Genomic DNA, 21,629 nt, shown 5'->3' on the forward strand with positions numbered 1-21,629 from the left:
CTTTTCTGGACTTCCTGGCTCAGAGATAGGTAACTGGGTCAATAGCAGCAGCAACCCCGGGGGGGGGGTGCATTATCGTAGTGTTTATTCTGTAACTTTACAGTGTGTTAATATGCGTTGTTGTTAAAATGCTGGGTTGTTCATGGGGATGGGGCGAATGTATATGATTGTTAATATTATTGTTATTTTCGGTATTTTACTAAGGTGCGTCAATGTTGTATAAATTCAAAATTTCTCAATTAAAATGATTTAAAGAAAAAGAAAAAAAATGACAAAAAGGTACTGTATATGTTGAATAAGCAGACCTTTTAATAATAATAAATAGAAAATACTTTTATAAATTTGTTTTTGTATGTTTGGACCTATTGCACAAAAACAATCATTTTTCCAGTGTAATAAGACTTTGAGGGGTTCAGTCAGTCCACTTGGGAGGTCAAAAGGACTCGTGGCTAGAAAGGTTTGGGAGGGGCAGCACGGTGGCTCAGTGGGAAGCACTGCTGCCTCACGGCGCTGAGGTCCCAGGTTCGATTCCGGCTCTGGGTCACTGTCCGTGTGGAGTTTGCACATTCTCCCCGTGTTTGCGTGGGTTTCGCCCCCACAACCCAAAGATGTGCAGGGTAGGTGAATTGGCCACTCTAAATTGCCCCTTAATTGGAAAAAATGAATTGAGTACTCTTAAAAAAAAAAAAAAAAAAAAAATTTTAATTTAAAAAAAGAAAGGTTTGGGAAACCCTGATCAAGACTACTATAATTTGGAAACTACAACTATAGAAGCAAGTTAATTCCTACCTATAGAATAGTGCTGGCATTAACAATATAAATCATAGACACTTACATGTACATCATCAGTTTGCTTAGAAAACTCCTCAAAATCTTGATCAAAATCAGTTTTTCTCTGATCTAGGAAGTTGTACTGTTTTTTCTTCAAAGTAATCACAATACTCTGGAACAGTATCAAACAATGATCATTATTAAAGGCATCTGCACACCGGACTCGTTCAACCCTCCAAAGATAACATTTTTGTGTCTTATCTATTTCTTCATGTGAGCTCTACTAAGCAAAATCTTCTGAGTTTAGATGAACCTCAATTAGTTGTACTTTCATAGAGGTCCTCTGTCTTTTGGGAAGACAAAGCTAACTCATAAATGTCTACGGATATCTATATTTCCATGGATCTATTTGGTGCAGTTGGTTTTCTGCAAGAAACATGTACTCATAAGTTATATACAACAGAACATTCCCTTTTTTTCAGATACTCAAGTATGCAGGCCAGCAAAGTCATTTTGGAACCATGCTAACTCCAGGAGATTAAGGGTGACATGAAAAGAAGGTCTGAAGGTGACAAAAGATTTGTCTTTTTGTTTCAATTAAAGAGCTGCTTTGTATTTTTTTCCTCTTCCATAAAAACCTAGCAATGCACTATTCCATGACTGAGAGATGGAACAGCCGACTGATACAGTGACCCCTAGTGATGTTATCTTGTAACTGGAGCACAAAAGCAGATATTGCCCTCCAATTGTGGGAAGTGTCTGACTACTTGGAGGCGGCACGGTGGCACAGTGGTTAGCACTGCTGCCTCACAGTGCCGGGGACCCAGATTCAATTCTGGTCACTGTCTGTGTGGAGTTTGTACGTTCTCCCCATTTTCGCATGCATTTCCTCCGGCTACTCCGGTTTCCTCCCACCGTCCAAAGATATACAATGGTGGATTGGCCATGCTAAAGAGCTTCTTAGTGTCCAGGGATGTGCATTTAGATGCTGGGTTATGGGGTAGGGCGGGGTGGACAGGGCGTGTAAATGGGTAGAGTGCTCATTCAAAGGGTTGGTGTAGACTCGATGGGCCAAATGGCCTCCTTCTGCACTGTAGGGGTTCTATGCTTCTACTTACAGCTACCCGACACACACAATTCTCCAGATCTCTTCCCTCACCTCTTCCCACACTTCTCAGATCCCCTCCTCCATCTCTTCCAACACGCCCCGGATCCCCGATGCCATCTATTTCCGTGCTCCCCAGATCCCTGATCCCACCTCTTCCCACTCTCCCCAGATCCCCCATCCTACCTCTTCCCACACTCCCCATATCCCCTATCACACCTCTTCCTACACTCTATGGTTAAACCTGATAACTCACTGTAAGGAACCAGAGATACAGTACGGCCTTCACCACATTTGGAGAATGGAACTAATAATTTCAGTGTCATAACAAAATTATTTCCTGAAGGACTTTCTTTATCTACACCTAGTTTCAAGACAGTACCTGAAATTTAGCAGCCAACACTTCCAATCCTTCAATCTTGGAGTCCTGGAGAGCAGAGTATGCAGTTACAGTGCTAAACATAGCAATAATTTTATTCAGGCGTCTTTGAAATGTATCAAATTTGCCGAAGATATACATCTCACTGAAATCAAACTGTCTCTCTGCTGGGTTTTGTTCAAGTTTCTGCTTTGTTTTATGAAAACAGCGTTGATATTCCTGAAAAATGAAAAATACATCTTTAAACATGTTGAATTTGAAAATACAAATTTACCTTCAGTATTTGAAACATACAGAAAATAAATGACTCTATTTGTCAGGCGACGAGATATCTAGAATAGAATTGTCCTACCTTCTGATTATAGTTTGGACATCTAACAAAATAGGAATAATGCAAACAGCTATAGAGTTAATCCTGCAAGTAAGAAGAACGTCCAGTAAATCAGGAATGTGAAATGGTGGTAGGTTTCTGGGTTTGGATGCATATGGTGCAAAATTCACCTCCATAATGCCTGCTTATGAGTGCTGTTTTTGTTCCAAAATATCATCTGTACTGAACATGCAAACGAGCTTCCAGTGCAGTTCGTACAGGATGCAATTTTGGGAAGATCAGTTGCACGGCATTAGGAGCACGTGCAGAAGTAATGCACAGTAGGCAGATTGTGACCTCGGTCAGTGCCTAACATTGATTTGAAGCCAATCTCATCATTTTTGATCCCTTCAATCTAGCTATAGCCCCTTCTTAACATCACACAGGTAAACATGTTGAGTAGCATGAAGGACCCCACACAAGTGAAAAAGGAATCGTCAACCACTCTCAGCTCAGATTAATTTCTGGTGGTTCTGTCTGAGTTTGTAATGTTCCAGAGTTGCTAAGGGTTCGAGAAGTTGACAGGATTTGATGTTGCACATGGAAATGGTTTCTGTTTTGACTTCAAGAGTTCTAGGCAGATTGTTCGCTCCCAGCGGCAGGCACTGTAGTTAGCGAAGCCTTCAGCTTCAGAGAAAGATCAAGTAGAAGCAGCACTGAAGAGGACAAGTGGCTTACAAAGGCAGGAGGGAGAGGAAGGGAATAAGGTCTCGCAATAGGAGGCCTTTACACCAGAATCTTCCGGAAGAGATTCTTTTATCTCAACCTAAACCAGAAACAGTGTCTGCATGATCTCTGTTTTATGAAGGAAGCTCTCACAGAAATCTGCCACTTCTTGTTGGCAGACCTGCAGCCTGAGAGCCGGGCCAGGGCACTGTCCATTACTCTGGCTGTGATTATGACATTGTAATCCTGCCTGGCTAAAGCAGATGTCATTCGTAAAAGTTCTCAGTTTGCCACATAACGGGGATTATTATCCTCTTTGTGGCGGGAGATGGGAATACATTGTGTTCTATCTAATCAAACAGGTGGGACATGCAGATTGCTTTTTCAGAATAACAGGCTTTTCCATGCTGCAAGGTATCAGTTATTGCTCACATACAACTTTGCTGGAAGCACATCTAAATGCTGAGATATACTACAACTAAGGCAACAAGGTGGCGCAGTGGTTAGCCCTGCTGCCTCACGGCACCGAGGTCCCAGATTCGATCCCAGCTCTGGGTCACTGTCCGTCTGGAGTTTGCACATTCTCCCCGTGTTTGCGTGGGTTTCGCCCCCACAACCCAAAGATGTGCAGGCTAGGTGGATTGGCCACGCTAAATTGCCCCTTAATTGGAAAAATGAATTGGGTACTCTAAATTTATTTATTTTTTTTTTTAAATAATTTTTATTGAAAGAGTTTTCCATACAAACATTTACCCCTACTAATTTTTAAATTATTTACAACACAATCCCTCTAGGCAAATGTCCCTCCCTCGCCCGCCCTCTCGCGCGCACCAGTCCTCCCCCCCCCCCCCCCCCAGGCAACCTTAACAAACAAGGCAGCCTACAGTTTCAGACATGAGCAGCGAGCAGACTTGCCCGCGTTACAGTCGTGCATGTCCCCCCACGACCCTTGCTGCCCCCCCCTCCCCTCCCCCCCCCCGGGTTGCTGCTGCCGCGACCCCGAACGTCTATCTCTGATCTAAAAAGTCAAGGAAAGGTTGCCACCGCCTGGCGAATCCCTGTACCGACCCTCTCAGGGCAAATTTGATCCTTTCTAGCTGAATATAGCTAGCCATATCGTTAATCCAAGTTTCAACGCTTGGAGGCCTCGCGTCCTTCCATTGAATTAATATCCTTCGTCGAGCCACTAGGGACGCAAAGGCCAGTATTCCGGCCTCCCTAGCCTCCTGTACCCCCGGTTCTACCCCGACCCCAAAGATCGCAAGCCCCCATCCTGGTTTGACCCTGGACCCCACCACCTTCGACACCGTCCTTGCCACCCCCTTCCAGAACCCTTCCAGCACCGGACATGCCCAGAACATATGCACATGGTTCGCTGGGCTTCCCAGACATCTGACACACCTGTCCTCACCCCCAAAGAACCGGCTCATCCTTGTCCCCGTCATGTGAGCTCTATGCAGCACCTTAAATTGAATGAGGCTCAGTCTCGCACACGAGGAGGAAGAGTTGACCTTCTCCAGTGCATCCGCCCACGTCCCGTCTTCTATCTGCTCTCCCAGCTCCCCTTCCCACTTGGCTTTCAGCTCCTCCCCTGATGCTGCTTCCGCCTCCTGCATTATCTTGTAGATGTCTGATATCTTCCCCCCTCCGACCCAGACCCCCGAGAGCACCCTATCACTCGCCCCCTTACTGGGGAGCAGGGGAAACCCCTCCACCTGCCGCCTAGCAAATGCCTTCACTTGTAAATATCTGAACATGTTTCCCGGGGGGAGCTCAAACTTCTCCTCCAGCCCTCCCAGGCTCGCAAACCTCCCCTCTATAAACAGGTCCTTCAGCTGCCGTATGCCCACCCTGTACCAGCTCTGAAATCCCCCGTCGATGTTCCCCGGGATGAATCTATGGTTCCCTCTTATTGGCGCCGCCAACAGACCTCCCATTTCCCCCCTATGTCGCCTCCACTGCCCCCATATCTTGAGGGTGGCCGCCACCACCGGGCTCGTGGTGTACCTCGTGGGGGGGAGCGGCCATGGTGCCGTTACTAGGGCCCCCAGGCTTGTGTTGCCACAGGACGCCCTCTCCATTCGTTTCCAAGCTGCCCCCTCCCCTTCCATCATCCACTTGCGCACCATTGACACATTTGCCGCCCAGTAGTACCCCGAGAGATTGGGCAGTGCCAGCCCTCCACTGTCCCTACTCCGCTCCAAAAAGACCCTCCTCACCCTTGGGGTGCCATGCGCCCACACGTAGCTCATGATGCTACTCGTCACCTTTTTGAAGAAGGCCCTAGGGAGGAAGATGGGCAAGCACTGAAATAAAAACAAGAACCTTGGGAGGACCGTCATTTTGATTGACTGCACCCTCCCCGCCAGCGACAACGGTACCATGTCCCACCTCTTAAATTCCTCCTCCATCTGTTCCACCAGCCTGGAAAAGTTCAACTTGTGGAGGGTCCCCCAGTTCCTTGCCACCTGCACCCCTAAGTACCTAAAGCTCTTTCCTGCTCGCTTGAAGGGGAGTCTCCCAATACCCTCTCCCTGGTCCCCAGGGTGTATCACAAAAACCTCGCTTTTGCCCAAATTTAGTTTGTACCCCGAAAAGTCCCCAAACTCTGCTAATAGTTCCATTATCTCCGGCATTCCCCCTTCTGGGTCTGCCACGTACAGCAGTAGATCATCCGCATACAGCGATACTCGATGTTCCTCCCCTCCCCTAGTCAGTCCTCTCCACCCCCCTGAACCCCTCAGTGCCATCGCCAACGGTTCAATCGCCAGTGCGAAAAGTAGGGGGGATAGGGGACATCCCTGCCTGGTCCCTCGGTGGAGCCCGAAATACTCCGACCTCCTCCCGTTTGTCACTACACTCGCCGTCGGGGCCGAGTAGAGCAACTTCACCCACTTAATAAACCCTTCCCCAAACCCAAACCGTTCCAACGTCTCCCACAGGTACTCCCACTCCACCCTATCGAATGCCTTCTCCGCGTCCAGCGCTACCACTATCTCAGCCTCCCCCTCCACTGCCGGCATCATAATTACATTCAGCAGTCTCCGCACGTTCGTGTTGAGCTGCCGCCCCTTCACGAACCCCGTCTGGTCCTCATGGATTACCCCTGGCACACAATCCTCTATTCTAGCTGCCAGGATCTTTGCCAGCAACTTGGCATCCACGTTCAGAAGCGAGATAGACCTGTAGGACCCGCACTGCACGGGGTCTTTATCCCGCTTCAATATCAGGGAGATCAGAGCCTGCGACATTGTCGGGGGCAGAACCCCCCCCTCTCGCGCCTCATTAAAGGCTCGTACCAGTACCGGTCCCACCAAGTCCACATTTTTCTTATAGAATTCCACCGGGAACCCATCTGGCCCCGGCGCCTTCCCCGCTTGCATCTGACCTATTCCCTTGACTAGCTCCTCTAGCCCTATTGGCGCCCCCAGCCCTTCTACCAGCCCCTCCTGGACCCTTGGGAACCTCAATTTGTTTAGGAAGTCCTCCATTCCCCCTCTCCTCGTCGGCGGCTCAGACCGATACAACTCCTTGTAAAAATCCCTGAAGACCCCGTTCACTTCTTGCCCTTCTGCACTACCTTCCCGCCCCTCTCCTTCACTCCCCCAATCTCCCTAGCCGCATCTCGTTTGCGAAGCTGGTGTGCCAGCATCCTGCTCGCCTTTTCCCCATACTCATAGACCGCGCCCTGTGCCCTTCTCCACTGCGTCTCTGCCTTCCTGGTGGTCAGCAGGTCGAACTTGACCTGCAGGCTGCGCCGTTCTCCCAGCAGCCCCTCCCCTGGTGCCTCCGCATATCTCCTATCCACTTCCAATAGCTCCCCCACCAGCCTCTCCCTCTCCTGCCTCTCCTTTCTTTCTCTGTGCGCCCTTATGGAGATCAGCTCTCCCCTGATCACTGCCTTCAGGGCCTCCCAGACCATCCCCACCTGCACCTCACCCGTGTCATTCAAGTCCAGATAGCTCTCAATGCTCTTCCGGACCCTTTTACACACCTCGTCGTCCGCTAACAGCCCCACATCCAGCCGCCACAGCGGGCGCTGGTCCCGCGCCTCCCCCATTTCCACATCCACCCAATGCGGTGCATGATCAGAGATCGCAATGGCCGAGTACTCAGCTTCCCGTACCCTCGGGATCAGCCCCCTGCTCAACACGAAGAAATCGATTCTGGAGTACACTCTATGGACGTGGGAGAAAAAGGAATACTCCCTCGCCCTCGGCCTACCAAACCTCCATGGGTCTACTCCTCCCATCTGCTCCATGTACCCCCTCAGCACTTCTGCCGCTGCCGGCCTCCTATTGGTCCTGGAGCTCGATCTGTCTAGCCCGGGGTCCAGCACTGTGTTAAAGTCCCCCCCCATGATCAAGCCCCCTGCCTCCAGTCCCGGAATGAGGCCCAATAGGCGCCTCATAAAACCCGCGTCATCCCAGTTCGGGGCATATACGTTGACCATCACCACTTTCTCCCCCTGCAGCTTACCCTTCACCATCACATACCTACCCTCCTTATCCGCCACCACCTCCTCCGCCACGAACGACACCCTCTTTCCCACCAGAATCGCCACCCCCCGGTTCTTTGCGTCCAATCCAGAGTGGAACACCTGTCCCACCCACCCCCTTCTCAGGCGAACCTGGTCCACTACCTTCAAATGGGTCTCCTGTAACATTGCTACATCAGCCTTCAGTCCCTTCAGGTGTGAGAATACCCTTGATCTCTTGACCGGCCCATTCAACCCCCTCACGTTCCAAGTGATCAGCCGGGTCGCGGGACGACCCGCCCCCTTCCCCTGCCGATTAGCCATGTCCTGTTCCCTGCTCGCCCCGGGTCGACCCTCCCCTTCTGACCCGCTCCCGATGACGATGTCCCCCTCCCCCCACCTCTCCAGTCCTCCACTTCCCGTTTCTGGTCTTTTCAGCAGCAACCCGGTGTCCCTCCCTAACCCCCCTCCCCCCCCCCCAGGCTAGGACCCCTCCTAGCCGCGATGTACCCTCCATCGTACTCCCGTAAGTCAGCTGGTTCACGCTGACCCGGCTGCTCCTGCCACACTCCGACTCCCCCCGGCTCGGGGGGGGGGGCCTCCCCCCCCTTGCCACTCCTCCCTGGCCCCGCTCCAGCGCGGGAAAGGTCGCCATTGCTAGCCACGCCCCGCACTCCTCCCCTCCCCCCTCCTCTGCCCCGCGCGCGGGAAAACAGAGGAAAGCCCGCGCTTTCGCCCTGCCACACCCCACCCCACCATCTTCAGTTCCACCCCCGTCCCCGTCCATGCCTGTAAAAGAACCCCCCCTAGGAGCCCATATCCCCGATCTGCTCTCCCCCCCGTCCCACCTCCCCAACTTAACATTATAAATAACAGATAAATAACAAATAACAATGTACTTAACAGTCGCCCTCTACCAAACAGCATAAATAACCATAAATAACCATGAATAACCACAATAACAATAACTAAGGGAAGTTGGCAAAGGGGGAAAAAACATCAGAAGAAAAACCACAGCAAGAGTTCAAAATCCAAACAAAGAATTCAGCTGAAAGTACCCGAGCGGCTACGGCCGCCAAGTATCCCCTGGGTCTAATTCGAGTCCAGTTTCTCTTCCTGTACAAAGGCCCACGCCTCCTCTGGGGACTCAAAATAGTGGTGTTGGTTCCTGTAGGTGACCCACAAGCGCGCTGGCTGCAGCATTCCGAACCTGATCCGTTTTGCATGTAGCACCGCCTTCGTCCGGTTGTACCGGGCCCGCCGCTTTGCCACCTCCGCACTCCAGTCCTGGTAGACCCTCACCGTCGAATTCTCCCACTTGCTGCTCCTTTCCCTCTTGGCCCACTCCAGCACTCTCTCACGATCGCTGAGTCGCTGGAACCGCACCAGCACCGCCCTCGGGGGCTCATTTGCTCTTGGCCTCCTAGCCATGACCCTGTAGGCCTCTTCCAGCTCCAGGGGCGAAGGGACGGCCCCTGCCCCCATCAGGGAGCTCAGCATTTCTGCTACATATCCCGGGAGGTCTGACCCCTCCAGGCCTTCTGCCAGGCCCAAGATCCTCAGGTTCTTCCGCCTCATTCGGGTATCCAGCTCCTCAAAACGGCTCTGCCATTTCAGGTGGAGTGCCTCGTGCACCTCTACCTTTCCCACGAGGACCGTGGCCTCCTCCTCCCTCACAGTCATCTCCTGTTGCAGCTCCCGAATCGACGCCTCTTGGGTCGCCTGGGCTCCCATCAGCCTGGTGGTCGTCGCATTCATTGACTCCAAGAGCTCCATTTTCAGCTCCGTAAAGAAGCGCAGGAGAGCGGCCTGCTGCTCCTCCGCCCATTTCCTCCATTCCTCGGGTGCGCCACCGGCCGCCATTTTGGTCTTCTTCCCCCGCTTTTTTTTGGGAGCTGCTGTTGCTTTCTTTACCACCCCACTCCGGGTACCGACCATAAAGTTGGTCTGGTTCTCTTCAGGGAGCCTTCCCCCACCGGGATTTGTCCTTACAGCGCCGTTGGGGCCCTCCAATCGGCCCGAAAACACCTTTGTAGCAGGAGCAGCCAAACGTGCGACTTAGCTGGTCATAGCCGCAACCGGAAGTCTAAATTTATTTTTTAAAAAGATATAGTACAACTACAAATGATTCCTCTTAATGAAAATGTAGTTGGTGAGTGGGTGATGACCCGCTATCTTGGCCACACTCTCAATACATTCATTCTGCTGTTGCCTCAATATTTGAGCTACCATGCCAAATCAGAGAGTGGCTGCTGTGCGGCAAGTGATTAACACCTGGCACATGATTCCAGTTCGTAACCCAACCACGTGCAGCCAGCATGGGTATCATGACAACCATGTTGGCACATGAAACATGATGGAGCAAAGTACTGGGGTGCTTGGAAAGTGATCTGATTGCCTGGACACTGCAGGAGCTGTGTAGTACTCAGTGGAGCATGTGCCTTGACTTGTCACAACATTGTTATCCTGAGGGCACAGCCCTCGCCACCAGAGATACACTGATCACCTCAGCAGCAGGAGGAAAAGGAGGACCATGATGAGGAGGAAGAGAAGGAGAAGACAGAAAAGGGAAGAGGGGGGAAACCAATACTTTCCCTTTCCAGTCAGACTGTCTATAATTGCCCCATCTGACCATGTTTCCACCGAACACTCAACCCCTAATTTCAAGTCTGCATCAGTGATTGCTCACATACAACTTCACTGGAACCTAAATGCTAAGATATACTACAACAACAACAAGATAATACTGTGATGGTCAGTCACATACCTGACTATCCTTCTGCGACTGACCATCACAGCATTATCTTGACCATAATGCTGAAATAAAAGACAAGCATTGTAAATAGATTTTATCCAACAACACATCTAAATATTACATAAGGTACTCAACCACACAACCTTGTGCATTTGCTTTGTGCTTGTCTTATGGTTGCCTTTGCCAGATCTTACGCTCCTATGAAATGATATCCAAGTGGCTGTGGCATAATGGAACACTGCTGAATTTGGTGGGGCAGTGGTCCAGCAGCTTTTACCCGCAAAGGCCTGGCTTTGCGAAACCTCAGTATGGGCGATAGCAATCTGTGCTGGCTGGCTCAAAGGCAGTAGAAAGGGCAGTGGTGGAAGGATGAGTGTGGTCAACCTGAGACTGGGCAGCAGGATTATTTGTGTTTTTGAGCACCCCCAATAGTCTGTTCCATGATGTTTCATTCCCATGGAGTGACTCCATATAATCTATTGGAGGACCGAGGACCGATTACGAAGTTCCCTGCAAGCACTGTATCCTCTGACCTGATGCCAGCAGTCTGAATCTGCGTGACAATCAGCTGAGACTTTGTGGCCTCAGTCTGAGCTGCCATTGCATTATTCAGACATCAGGTGGCTTCTGCTTGTGTTGAGGGAAGGGGGAGGAAAAGCAATAGATGCAAGTTTACATCAGGTTGTATATTACAAGAAATTGTGGGATGAGGAGGAAGTGGAATGTGAGAAGATGGATGAGGTAGGGACGTACCAGCTTTTTGGTTTTGACTTGGCGTTGGCCATGGCCTCAATCATGGCCAGCACTGTCTCCTTCATGGGAGTGAGGACATGCAGCCAGCCATGCCCACAGGTATGTGTCACCTTGACCTGGTGTGAGGGAGATGTGTCAGTGAGTGTGGGGGGGCTTTCAGGGTGGGTTGGGTTTGTTCGGGGACTGGAGGGGGGTCACAGCTTTGCATCGGTGAGACCTTCCAGCCATCTTTAAATCTTTAAATACTGTGGAGACCCATAACAGGGGCAACCACAGCTGCAGCCTATCTGTCCTACAAAACTGACTGAGTAGCGTCTAGCACATCAGAGGTGGAGGCAGCCTGTTGCTTTCCACACCTGTGGCATATGATGCCCCTTCTCTGGAGGGCCTGGAGCTGGAGGGCCCCGGCCGACTTACTGGTGTCACAGTTATCACCGTGCCACCCTGTTCTGTCTGCTGATCTTGAGATGTGCCAATGTCAGGGAGGAGGGGAACCAGGTGAACTAGAGACCGCAGTAGCCTCCTTGGTGACAGGCTCCAGGTTGGCCTCCAGAGCTTCCTCCTCCTTGATGGTGCCCGTAGGGCCCTGGAGTCCGCATGAGACAGGGGGGCAGCTGGACTGAGCTCCAGAAGCCTCTGAGTCATCTGGCACTGCCAGCCCTGGAGGTCCCCCATTTTCTGCACCATGATGTCAACGCCTTCAGCACTGACGGGATCCGCTCTAGAGTGCCTCAGCAATCTGGGACATGTCCCTCATCCAATGGGACGTGATGTAAAGGCCCTCAGCAATGGTTGTCACAGACTGAGCCATGCCTTGGACACCATCACTCAAGACATGGATGTCGTGTTCCAGGTTTCCTACTGCGGTAACCACCCGAGAGGAGTTGGTCTGGGTGCCAAGCATTACAGGATCAACTCCTGTGCTTGAAGGCTTTTCAATCGGCCTTGCAGTCACTTGAATGTCGCTGAAACCCCGTCGTTAATGTCATGGCTGTGTCCTATCATCTGCATCAGCTCTGGGAAAACCTTATCCAGAGGCTTGACATCTGGCTGGGACTTGGCTGAATCCGAGGATCCAGCCGACCTCCGTCTGCTGTCTCCCTTGAATGTACCTGCCTCCACCAGATAGTACCCCCATAGTCTGTCCACAAATGTCGCCACCGTGGTGTGTGTTTCTGCGCTGGTGTAAGGTGGGAATGACAGCTGTGATGCATTGCCGATGTTCTTAGAGCTCTTCTCCACAGGTGGTCACTGTTCTCTCTCTCTTTCTCCCCCCCTCCCCCCGCCCCGTGGCAACCACCACGAGGCAGGCAGCGGCTGAACAAAGGGAGACTCCCGGCCTGAGAAGCCTTTCTCACTCTCTCTCTCTCTGGTTCCAGGGTGAGTGAGGAGGAGGGGGGAAAAAAAGAAAACCAAAACTCTCTCTTTCTGAGGGGGGAAAAACAAGGGGGAAAAAAAGGGGGGGGGAAAGGAGGAAAAAAGGAAAAAAAAACAAAAGGGAAAAAGAGTTAGAAGAAGAAAACTGTTAAAGGGATAGAACACTCCCTCTCTCCTTCCACGCTTCTCAAAAAAGAAAACCAAACTTACCTGAAAAGAGTCTTCTCAGAAGGGACGGGGGGAGAGAAAAAGAAGGGAAGGGGGGGAATAAGGGGGAAAGGGAAAAAAAAAATGCCAGAAGGGAGCCAAAGCAGAGGGAGAAAGGGCACCAAGAGCAAACGGGGCAATACACGAGCCCACTCAGATCAGCTAATTGGCACATGAGGCGGCGGAATGGAAGCCTCGTCGCAACTAAAAGAACTGGGCAGACAGGAGCTTCTACCCCCTGGGCCAGAGGGGAACTGGAAGGCAGCCTTTGCTGAGGCGCTGAGGGAACACCAGCAAGAAAACAAGGCAGGGACCAAAGCAGACATAGAGGCCGCAGTGCAGGCAGCAATGGTCAAGGGCCTGGCGGAGGTGCAGCTCGCCCTGGGCAGAGCAGAGAAGAAACTGAAAGCCAGGGAGGAGAAGCTGGAAACCCAAAAGGCGACCATTAAGGAGCTGGAGAGGGCTGCGACTGACATGAGCAACCGGATCGCGGCCCTGGAGAAGAAGGTGGCGAGACTGGGCACAACACAGGGGAGCCTGAAGGGCAGAGTAGACGACCAGAAAAACCACTCAAGGAGGCAAAATGTCAGGATAGTGAGCCTACCAGAGGGGATCGAGGGTAGAAACCCCACGGCCTATGTGGCCGAGATGCTGGGCAACTTAGTGGGGCAGGAAAATTTCCCCAAACCACCAGAAATGGACAGAGCACAGCGGTCGCTGCGCCCAAAACCCAGGGCGGGGGAACACCCAAGGGCAGTTATAGCCAAACTGCACCGGTACAAAGACATGGAAACAATCCTGCGCTGGGCCAGGCAAAACAGAATCTGCAGATGGGAAGGGCACATAATTAGAGTGTACGAAGACATTGGGGCAGACCTCGCCAGGGGACGGGCCGCATTCAATAGAGCAAAAGCAGCCCTTCACAGGAACAAGGTGCGATTTGGTATGCTGTACCCAGCGAAACGCTGGGTCACATAAGAGAGTATTTCTTCACATCCCCCGCCGACACAAACAGATTTATCGAAGAACATGGGCTGGAAAACCAACAGCAAGGGTAGAAACACGGGGCCTCTGGTAAGGGGCAACAACCTGCCGACGGGGAGGAGGGGGTGAGGCAATGCCAGGCCCCCACCCCCAACATGGCAAGCGCATCCTGAACAAAAAGCAAACCGCTACCCAACGAACCGACATAGGTGGGAAACCAGGCCCAAGCACAAGGGTATGAGAGTAGCAGAGAAGGGTGAGCAAACAGGGGGAGCGCAGGGAACGGCGGGGTGAAAAGTGGGTGAAAAAACGCAGTGGCTGGGCAGGAGAGAAGCGTGACAGTAACTCCCCAGAGGGGGGTCGCCACACTAGCAAGAAAGCTAGCACAGGGGACAGGCAAAAAAGCAGGGCCGCAGCGTGCCCCCAACAGAGGGGACGACGCCAGGCAGAGGGCAGGTGGGACCACTCAACAGGGGCAGGAGGGCAAATGGGGACAGGAGTAGGGGAAAGAGGGACAAAGGAGGGACACATGGGAGAGGGGGAGAAAGGGGGAGGAAAGGGAGGGGCTGGGGGGGAGGGGCACAGGGGGGGCAGAACACAGGGACGGAGGGACATGGAAGGCTAGAAAAGGAACAGCAATAGGGCTACAGAGTGCCGCAACCAAGGGCTTGGAACAAGGAATCGCTGCAAGCACCCACCCAGTACGGCCTATGGGCGAAGGGAAACACCAAAGTGAAGGGGGCTACCCACGTGGCGGCCGTCTGAACGGAGGGAGGCCCCGGAATGCAGGGGCCCGACCGCATGGAGAGAGCAGTGACAGCAACCATCCAGGATGAACCAGGATGAACGAGGGGGAACCCCGGAGGGCAGGGGCGCGTCCACCAGGTGAATATGGTTAATCCCACAGGAGCAAGGGGACAGAAGCCCCCCCCCCCCCCCCCCCCAACCAGGATAGTCACCTGGAACGTAAGGGACTCAATGGCCCTGTGAAAAGATCCAGAGTCCTCAATCACCTAAGAAACATGAAGGCAGACATAATCTTCCTTCAAGAGACACACCTGAGAGAGCAGGACCGACTGCGGGTAAGAAAGGGCTGGGTGGGACAGACCTACCATTCCTGTTACGGGACGAGGGCCAGGGGGGTGGCGATACTGATCGGCAAGAGGACGATGTTTAGGGCGACAAAGACCGTTGCGGACCCAGAGGGACGGTACATCATGGTTAGCGAGACCCTGGATGGGGCACCAGTAGTACTAGTTAACGTGTACGCGCCCAACCTAGGGTGGGGTGGGGGGGGGGGGGGGGGGGGGGGGGGGGGGGAATTCAACTGTGTACAGGACCAAACGACTGACAGATCGAACCCCAAGACGGGGCAAACCGTAAACATGGCAAGGGAACTCGGTCATTTTATGGAACAGATGGGAGCAGTGGACCCCTGGAGGTTCACCCACCCAGGGGAGAAGGAATTCTCCTTCTTCACCCCAGTACACAACATATACACCAGAATTGACTTCTTTGTGGTGGGGAAAACGGTGCTTCCGGGGCTAGACAAAGTGGAATACTCCACAATTGTGATATCAGACCACGCTCCACACGACATGGATGTGAGGCTGGAAACGGGCAGGGCTCAATACCCCACATGGAGGTTGGACGTCACCCTACAAGCTGACAAGGCCTTCAATGAAAAGGTATCGCGGGCCATAGCAGAATACACGGAGAACAATCAGAACAGGGAGGTCTCACCCTCTGGGAAGTGCTAAAGGCCGTACTAAGAGGGGAAATCATCGCTTTCAAAGCGCAAAGAGATAGGGAGGAAAAGGCGGCTAGGCAGCAGCTGGTTGACTCCATACTGGAGGTAGACCGTAAATACTCTGAGGTCCCGACCGTAGAGCTCCTAGCGGAGAGGAAAGAGTTGCAAAGGAACTTTGATCTGCTCTTCAGCAGGAAAGCAGTGCTTCAACTCCACCAAACACGTGGGACCCTATACAAACACGGAGACAAAGTCGGCCGCCTGCTGGCACACCAGCTGAGAAAGCAGGCAGCCACCAGAGAAATTGCACAAATCAGGGATACTTGAGGCGCATTACAAACAGCCAGAAAAGATCAACAAGGCATTCAGGGCCTTTTACCAAGGGCTGTACACCTCAGAGCCCCCAACGGGGGAGGCCGGGATGAAACAGTTCCTTGATGGACTGGACATACCAGTCGTGGGGGAGGGCAGAAAACAGGGCCTGGAAGCACCACTAGCACTGGGAGAGATCATGGACAGCATAAGCTCCATGCAGGCGGGGTAGGCGCCGGGACCGGACGGATTCCTGGCGGACTTCTACAAAACATTCGCGACAGCGCTGGCCCCACACCTGCGGGAGATGTTCACAGACTCGCTAGCTAGGGGCACACTGCCACCCACGCTAGCACAGGCCTCAATCTTGCTGATACACAAGAAAGATAAAGACCCAATGGAATGTGGGTCATACAGACCCATCTCACTGCTGAACGCAGATGCCAAAATACTGGCCAAGATTCAAGCCAAAAGGCTAGAAGACTGCATGCCAGAGGTGGTCGCAGAAGATCAGACCGGGGGGGGGGGGGGGGGGGGGGGGGGGGGGGAAGAGTGCTATGATCACAAAGAAGGTCATACTCCCTCCCTCCCTCACAACATCATTCACCCCTCACCCCGGCATTATTCACTGACCTCCCTCACCCCCAACAATACTCTCCCCCACCACCACCAACAATCCTCACCCCACTTCACCATCAACCCCTTTCCTCGCCTCAATATCATTCCCTCCTTCCCTCATTCCCTCTCCACTCGTCCCCTGACAATGTAGATTTTTCCAACATCAGCCAAACAGGAACTAAGGGCACTGGGAGGTGAGTCGGAATGGAGGTAAGCATTGTTAGGAGGGATTGAGTATTGTCGGAAGGGGGCGGGTGGAAAACATCAATCTGTGCTCTTCAGCAGGCTTTACACCTGCTAGGAAAAGGTCTTAGTAAATCCGGAAGTAAAACTAGAGTTATGTATAGGGCAAACAGCCCACGTCTACATAATTCACACCATCTGATCCCACTCTCAGAGAATCATGCACCAGTCCCAGTGGGTTAAAACCAGCATTTGGAAGTTTAAACTTCCCACATAAGCATTGCGCATATGCACCTGACATGACTTTATTGGGGTTCCAAGACACATCAATGACTTAAATTGAGTCGCTCGTCATTCCCTTCATCAGGAGATTCAGACCATTAAAACTGAGGGATGGAAAGTCAACTGGACCATGAGTCTAACTAAGAAACTGCATTCCCAATATGCACTGCTGTGGACAAAGTTCCATGCCAAAGAAGCAAATTTAAATCCAAGTGCTCACCCGCCTCCCCACTCTATCTAATAGCAAGGTATATTTTGTTGTAAACAGTTCAAATATTTAGGACAGAAATTTTACCTGGTTTAACTGAATGGCTGACTTCAGCTTTTTGACCACCACTTCCTGCGGTTGATCCCAAATTGTAGCTGTTCCATTATTTGTTATGTATGCTTTACATGCTGTTATCATCTGATTGGTTACCTGGAAATAACAAACCAATGTGCCAATATCTATTCAGTAGGAAAGTAATCAGTCTCATTTAACTAGATGTTCTCATATGTATTCTCATTCATGGAAACTTTAACAATTAAACCAACAAAAAAATTAAAGGTTTTGGCATCATACCTTCACAAACAAAGAAGTAATCTTCTCTGAAGTATTGTAGTAACGGGAGATGCTATGAACCATTCGAATTGCATTGATTAGCCCAGGGATTGCTTCCACCATGGAAACCTGCATTAAAGTTTGATACAAAAATCGGTTTCAAACCTCATCTGAATTCCTCTCATTTTGCTTTCAAATGGGCAGTCTTGCTGGAAAGATAATGGTGCATCAACAATGCACATCGGTATTCATTTTAAATGCACAATTAATACACAGATCAGTTACACTGTCCATTAAACTTTCCACAGAAATTTTCATAACTGTGTATCTTTTTCATGTGTTTATCATCAACCTTAGGACCAGAAAGGGACCAATTTAAACTGTTCAATCTTATTCCTGCGGTTGTAAGGGGTGGGGGTGGGAGAGGGGGTGGGGGAGTCTGTCACTCGACATGGATGCAGCTCCCTCATACCTTGTCGGCAATTGAGGCATTGCAGCAACAGTATCGTGTGTCATGATGGAGCAGCACCAGGCCAAACATCAGGAGCCATGGCCAAGCAGTAGAACTTGAAGATACCCTGAGCTCAGGATCTATCAGAATAGGCTCACTTACCTTGAGGTGTCCAAGTGTCACTGCGGGATGACTCTTCAACTCTCCAGGGATACAGTGACTGACAGCTGTGCCCTTTCTAACGATGAACTGCCTCCTAGAACTCATTGACTGATTCTGCTGCTTCCACGGAAGGCGACACTGACCGTCAACCTCTTTGCCTCCGGTTCATTTCAGGGCTCAGCTACTGACCTCTGTGTGATCTCTCAGTCTGCTATTCACTGCTGCATTCACACCGTCTCAGGACCCCTTTTCACAAGGGGCACAGACTTTTCCAGCATCCCCATGGATGCAGACTCTCATGCGCAAAGGATAAGGAGGTTTGCTTCAACACCATGTCCAGGGTGTAATTGACAGCAAGGCATCCACAGACAGACCTGATAGGTTCACAAATAGGAAGGGCTACCACTGCATTAATGCCCATTTGTATGTAACCAGAAGAACTCTGCATGTCTATATGCTTTCCAAGCACCTGACAGAGTACTACTATATTCAGAGAGTCAACCCTGCCTCAGCACCGGTATTCCACTTCTATGAATTCAGGGAGGAAAGGATGACCCTCTAATGAGGTGGCTCCTAGCAACTCTGCAAGATGCACAACAGAGCCTCAACGTTGATAAAACAAGGATCACCTGTGTACCAACACCCTGAATGAACATGTCATTGGCCTGATCAAGGTGTGATTTCGATCTGGGTGTCCTAGTACATGAATCACAGAAGGTCATCATGTGGGTACAGCAAGTAATTAGGAAAGCTGATACAATGTTATTGTTTATTCCACGGGGAATTGAATACAAAAGTAGGGACGTTATGCTTCAGTCAGGGGCAGGTTTAGCACAGTGGGCTAAACAGCTGGCTTGTAACGCAGAACAATGACAGCAGCGTGGGTTCAATTCCCGTACCGGCCTCCCCGAACAGGCACCAGAATGTGGCGACTAGGGGCTTTTCACAGTAACTTCACTGAAGCCTACGTATGGCAATAAGTGATTATTATTATTAAAGGGCATTGGTGAGACCACATCCGGGGTACTGTTCACAATCTTGGTAATTAAAGGATGTAAATGTATTGGAAATAGTTCAGAGAAAGCTTACTAGACTAATACCTGAAATGAGCAAATGTCTTTAAAGATAGGTTGGCTAGGATAGGATAGGCTTGTATCCGTTGGGGTTTAGAAAAGGGAGAGGTGGACTTCTGGTGACGGCTGTGTGGTGAGCAGTCATCCATGTGGTGGCACCAGCCAGGGTATTTGATTTTGGTCCATTTTGCCCAGTTTATGGGTGATTATTTGGGGGAAATTCATTTAGTTTGGTGGGATAAGGTCTCCCATATAAGTAATATCTGGCAAATACAATACAAGGCAGAAGTCGGACAAGGGATCATCGTCAGACTCAGAAGTTCCTTGACCCTCAGTGGAGGGGAACACGGCGCAGGTTTCTGCTGCATGGGTGGCCTCTCTGTGGTTGATCAAGACATTGGCTAGCTTCTTGAGGGACTAATTTAAGAAGCAGCAACTGACAGGCCGTTGTGGAGGACCTGGAGAAGATTTTGGCCCCTATTTGGGCGGCCTTGGAGAAGATGGACTAGCATATAGGGGTACAATGTATGATGATACAGAAGGTTGGAGGTGGCGCTCTCAGGCCATAGTGACTATATTGTCTCCCTGGAGGCAGAGATGGTGTTGCTAGCTGAAGAGCATAAAGCGTTGAAGGCCAGGTTTGATGATCTGGACAACCGCTCCAGATGGCAAAACCCAAGAATCATTGGACTACCGGAGGGTTTGCAGGGCTCAAAGTCTACTGACTATGGGCATGATCTACCGGCTGCGTTGCATTCGAGCGAGAGAGCAACACGGCCCGCAGATCCTAGGAGAGGCCTCCCATGGGCTTCCCGGCAGTCTTTACGTCTCGTAGAATATATCCAAGTCACGCAAGGCATCGGAATCAGAATCCCGGCCAAAAGTGGCGTGACTAAATGGCGCAAGCCTACATAGGTTTTAAACATACGTAGGCAGGCCTACCCAGGATCTACCGGCCTTCCGGGATCCACCAGCCACCCAGCGGGGCTGCAGCCGGGCGCAATTCAGGGCAGATCCACACAAAAGTGGACCAGGCGGAACGGCATCCGAGGAGTCTCCGGGACATCAGAGGCCCCTGGGGGTACTAGAAATAGTGCAGTGAGGCACCCTGGTCCTCGCCCTGGAACCCGGGGACCGTGGCCCTGCCCAGCTGGAACCATGGCACTGCCACCCTGGCATTGCCAAGGTGCCCATAGGTGCTGCCAAGCTGGCAAGAGCACCGTCAAGGGTCTGGGCCCGAAAGGGTCAATGCTCATGAAAGGAGGGCGGGGGCTGACTGCTGGGGATCTAGTAAGGAGGCGTGGGAGGACATGAAGAGGGAGGGACAGAGGGGTGTCCTCACATGGGGGTGTGTGGGGTAATGCCTATGTGTGTGTGTGGGGGGGAGGGGGGTGACATTGTCCATGGGTAGGGGAACCTGCAAGATCACTTAGAGACTGGTACACCCTTTCAAAATGGCGGTTTGATCTCAAAGTTCAGCTCTCCAGTGCAGAAAAAATTTCAACGTGTGAGCTAAGCCGATGAGAAACTCCCCAGGGCCCAAAAAGTGACTAACGGCACGCTTCTCTGGCCGTGTTGTGCTCAAGCGAGAGCACAATACAGCCGGAGAATCTCGGGAGAGGCCTCCAGCGGTCCTTCGGATAGCCTCCGTGCCTCGTGAGACATCGGAGTCGAAACTCCGCCCAAAATGGGCTGGACCAAATGACGCTCGCGGAAGCAGGTCGTAAACCTGCTTACGACCCAACTGCCCAGGATCCATTGGCCTCACTCATTTCTCTGGCCTCTCCAGGGAGGCTGTAGCTAGGTGCCGATCAGTGTTGGTCCACACAAACATGGACCAGGCGGAATGGCAGCCAGGGGATCTCCCAGGCCATCGGAGACCCCTGGGTAGTCAGGTTAAGTGTAGAGTAGCCCCTGGCCCTTCCCTGGAGCATGCCCAGCTGGCATCTTGGCACTGCCAATGTGCCAGGTGGCACTGCCATGCTGGCAGGAGCACTGTCTGGGTGCCAGGGTGGCAGTGTAAGGGAGCATGAGTACCAGAGTGGCTGTGCCGAGGATCAGAGCCCGTGGGGGCCATGCCCATAAAATGTGGATGGGGGGGTGTTTGAAGGGTGAGGGAGTGCAGGGCAGGTAAGTAGGGGCCTCTGGGAGGTTGGAAGGGTGGGGGCCCTGGAAGGGAGCGGGTGCTGTAAGGGGGCTTGTGGGGCCTGAAGAGGGGGACCCCCAGGAACCCAATAGTGGGGTGTCCTCATTTGGGGGGGGGGGGGGGGTTGGGGTGGAGTAGTATCCATGTATGCGAGGGGTGACATTGCCCACGGGAGTCCCACAAGCTCACTTAGAGATCTGGCCACTCTTTCAAAATGGCGGCCCGATCTCAGAGTACAGCTCCCAAGCGCTAAAAAAATTCTAAGTG

General features: G+C 51.8%; 1 protein-coding gene across 1 annotated transcript in view; it reads right to left on the reverse strand.

Moving 5' to 3' along the window:
- dnah5 (dynein, axonemal, heavy chain 5) overlaps positions 1–21,629 on the reverse strand; it is a 458,053-nt gene that overhangs the window by 326,116 nt on the left and 110,308 nt on the right. The window contains exons 9-12 of the mRNA XM_038797206.1: positions 17,552–17,659; positions 17,285–17,407; positions 2,259–2,474; positions 836–943 (exon numbers count right to left, since the gene is read on the reverse strand). Of these exons, the coding sequence (XP_038653134.1) occupies positions 836–943; positions 2,259–2,474; positions 17,285–17,407; positions 17,552–17,659 (555 nt within the window). The remainder of the gene's footprint in view (positions 1–835; positions 944–2,258; positions 2,475–17,284; positions 17,408–17,551; positions 17,660–21,629) is intronic.

This window comes from Scyliorhinus canicula, chromosome 5 (assembly GCF_902713615.1).
Source record: "Scyliorhinus canicula chromosome 5, sScyCan1.1, whole genome shotgun sequence".
NCBI lineage: Eukaryota > Metazoa > Chordata > Chondrichthyes > Carcharhiniformes > Scyliorhinidae > Scyliorhinus > Scyliorhinus canicula.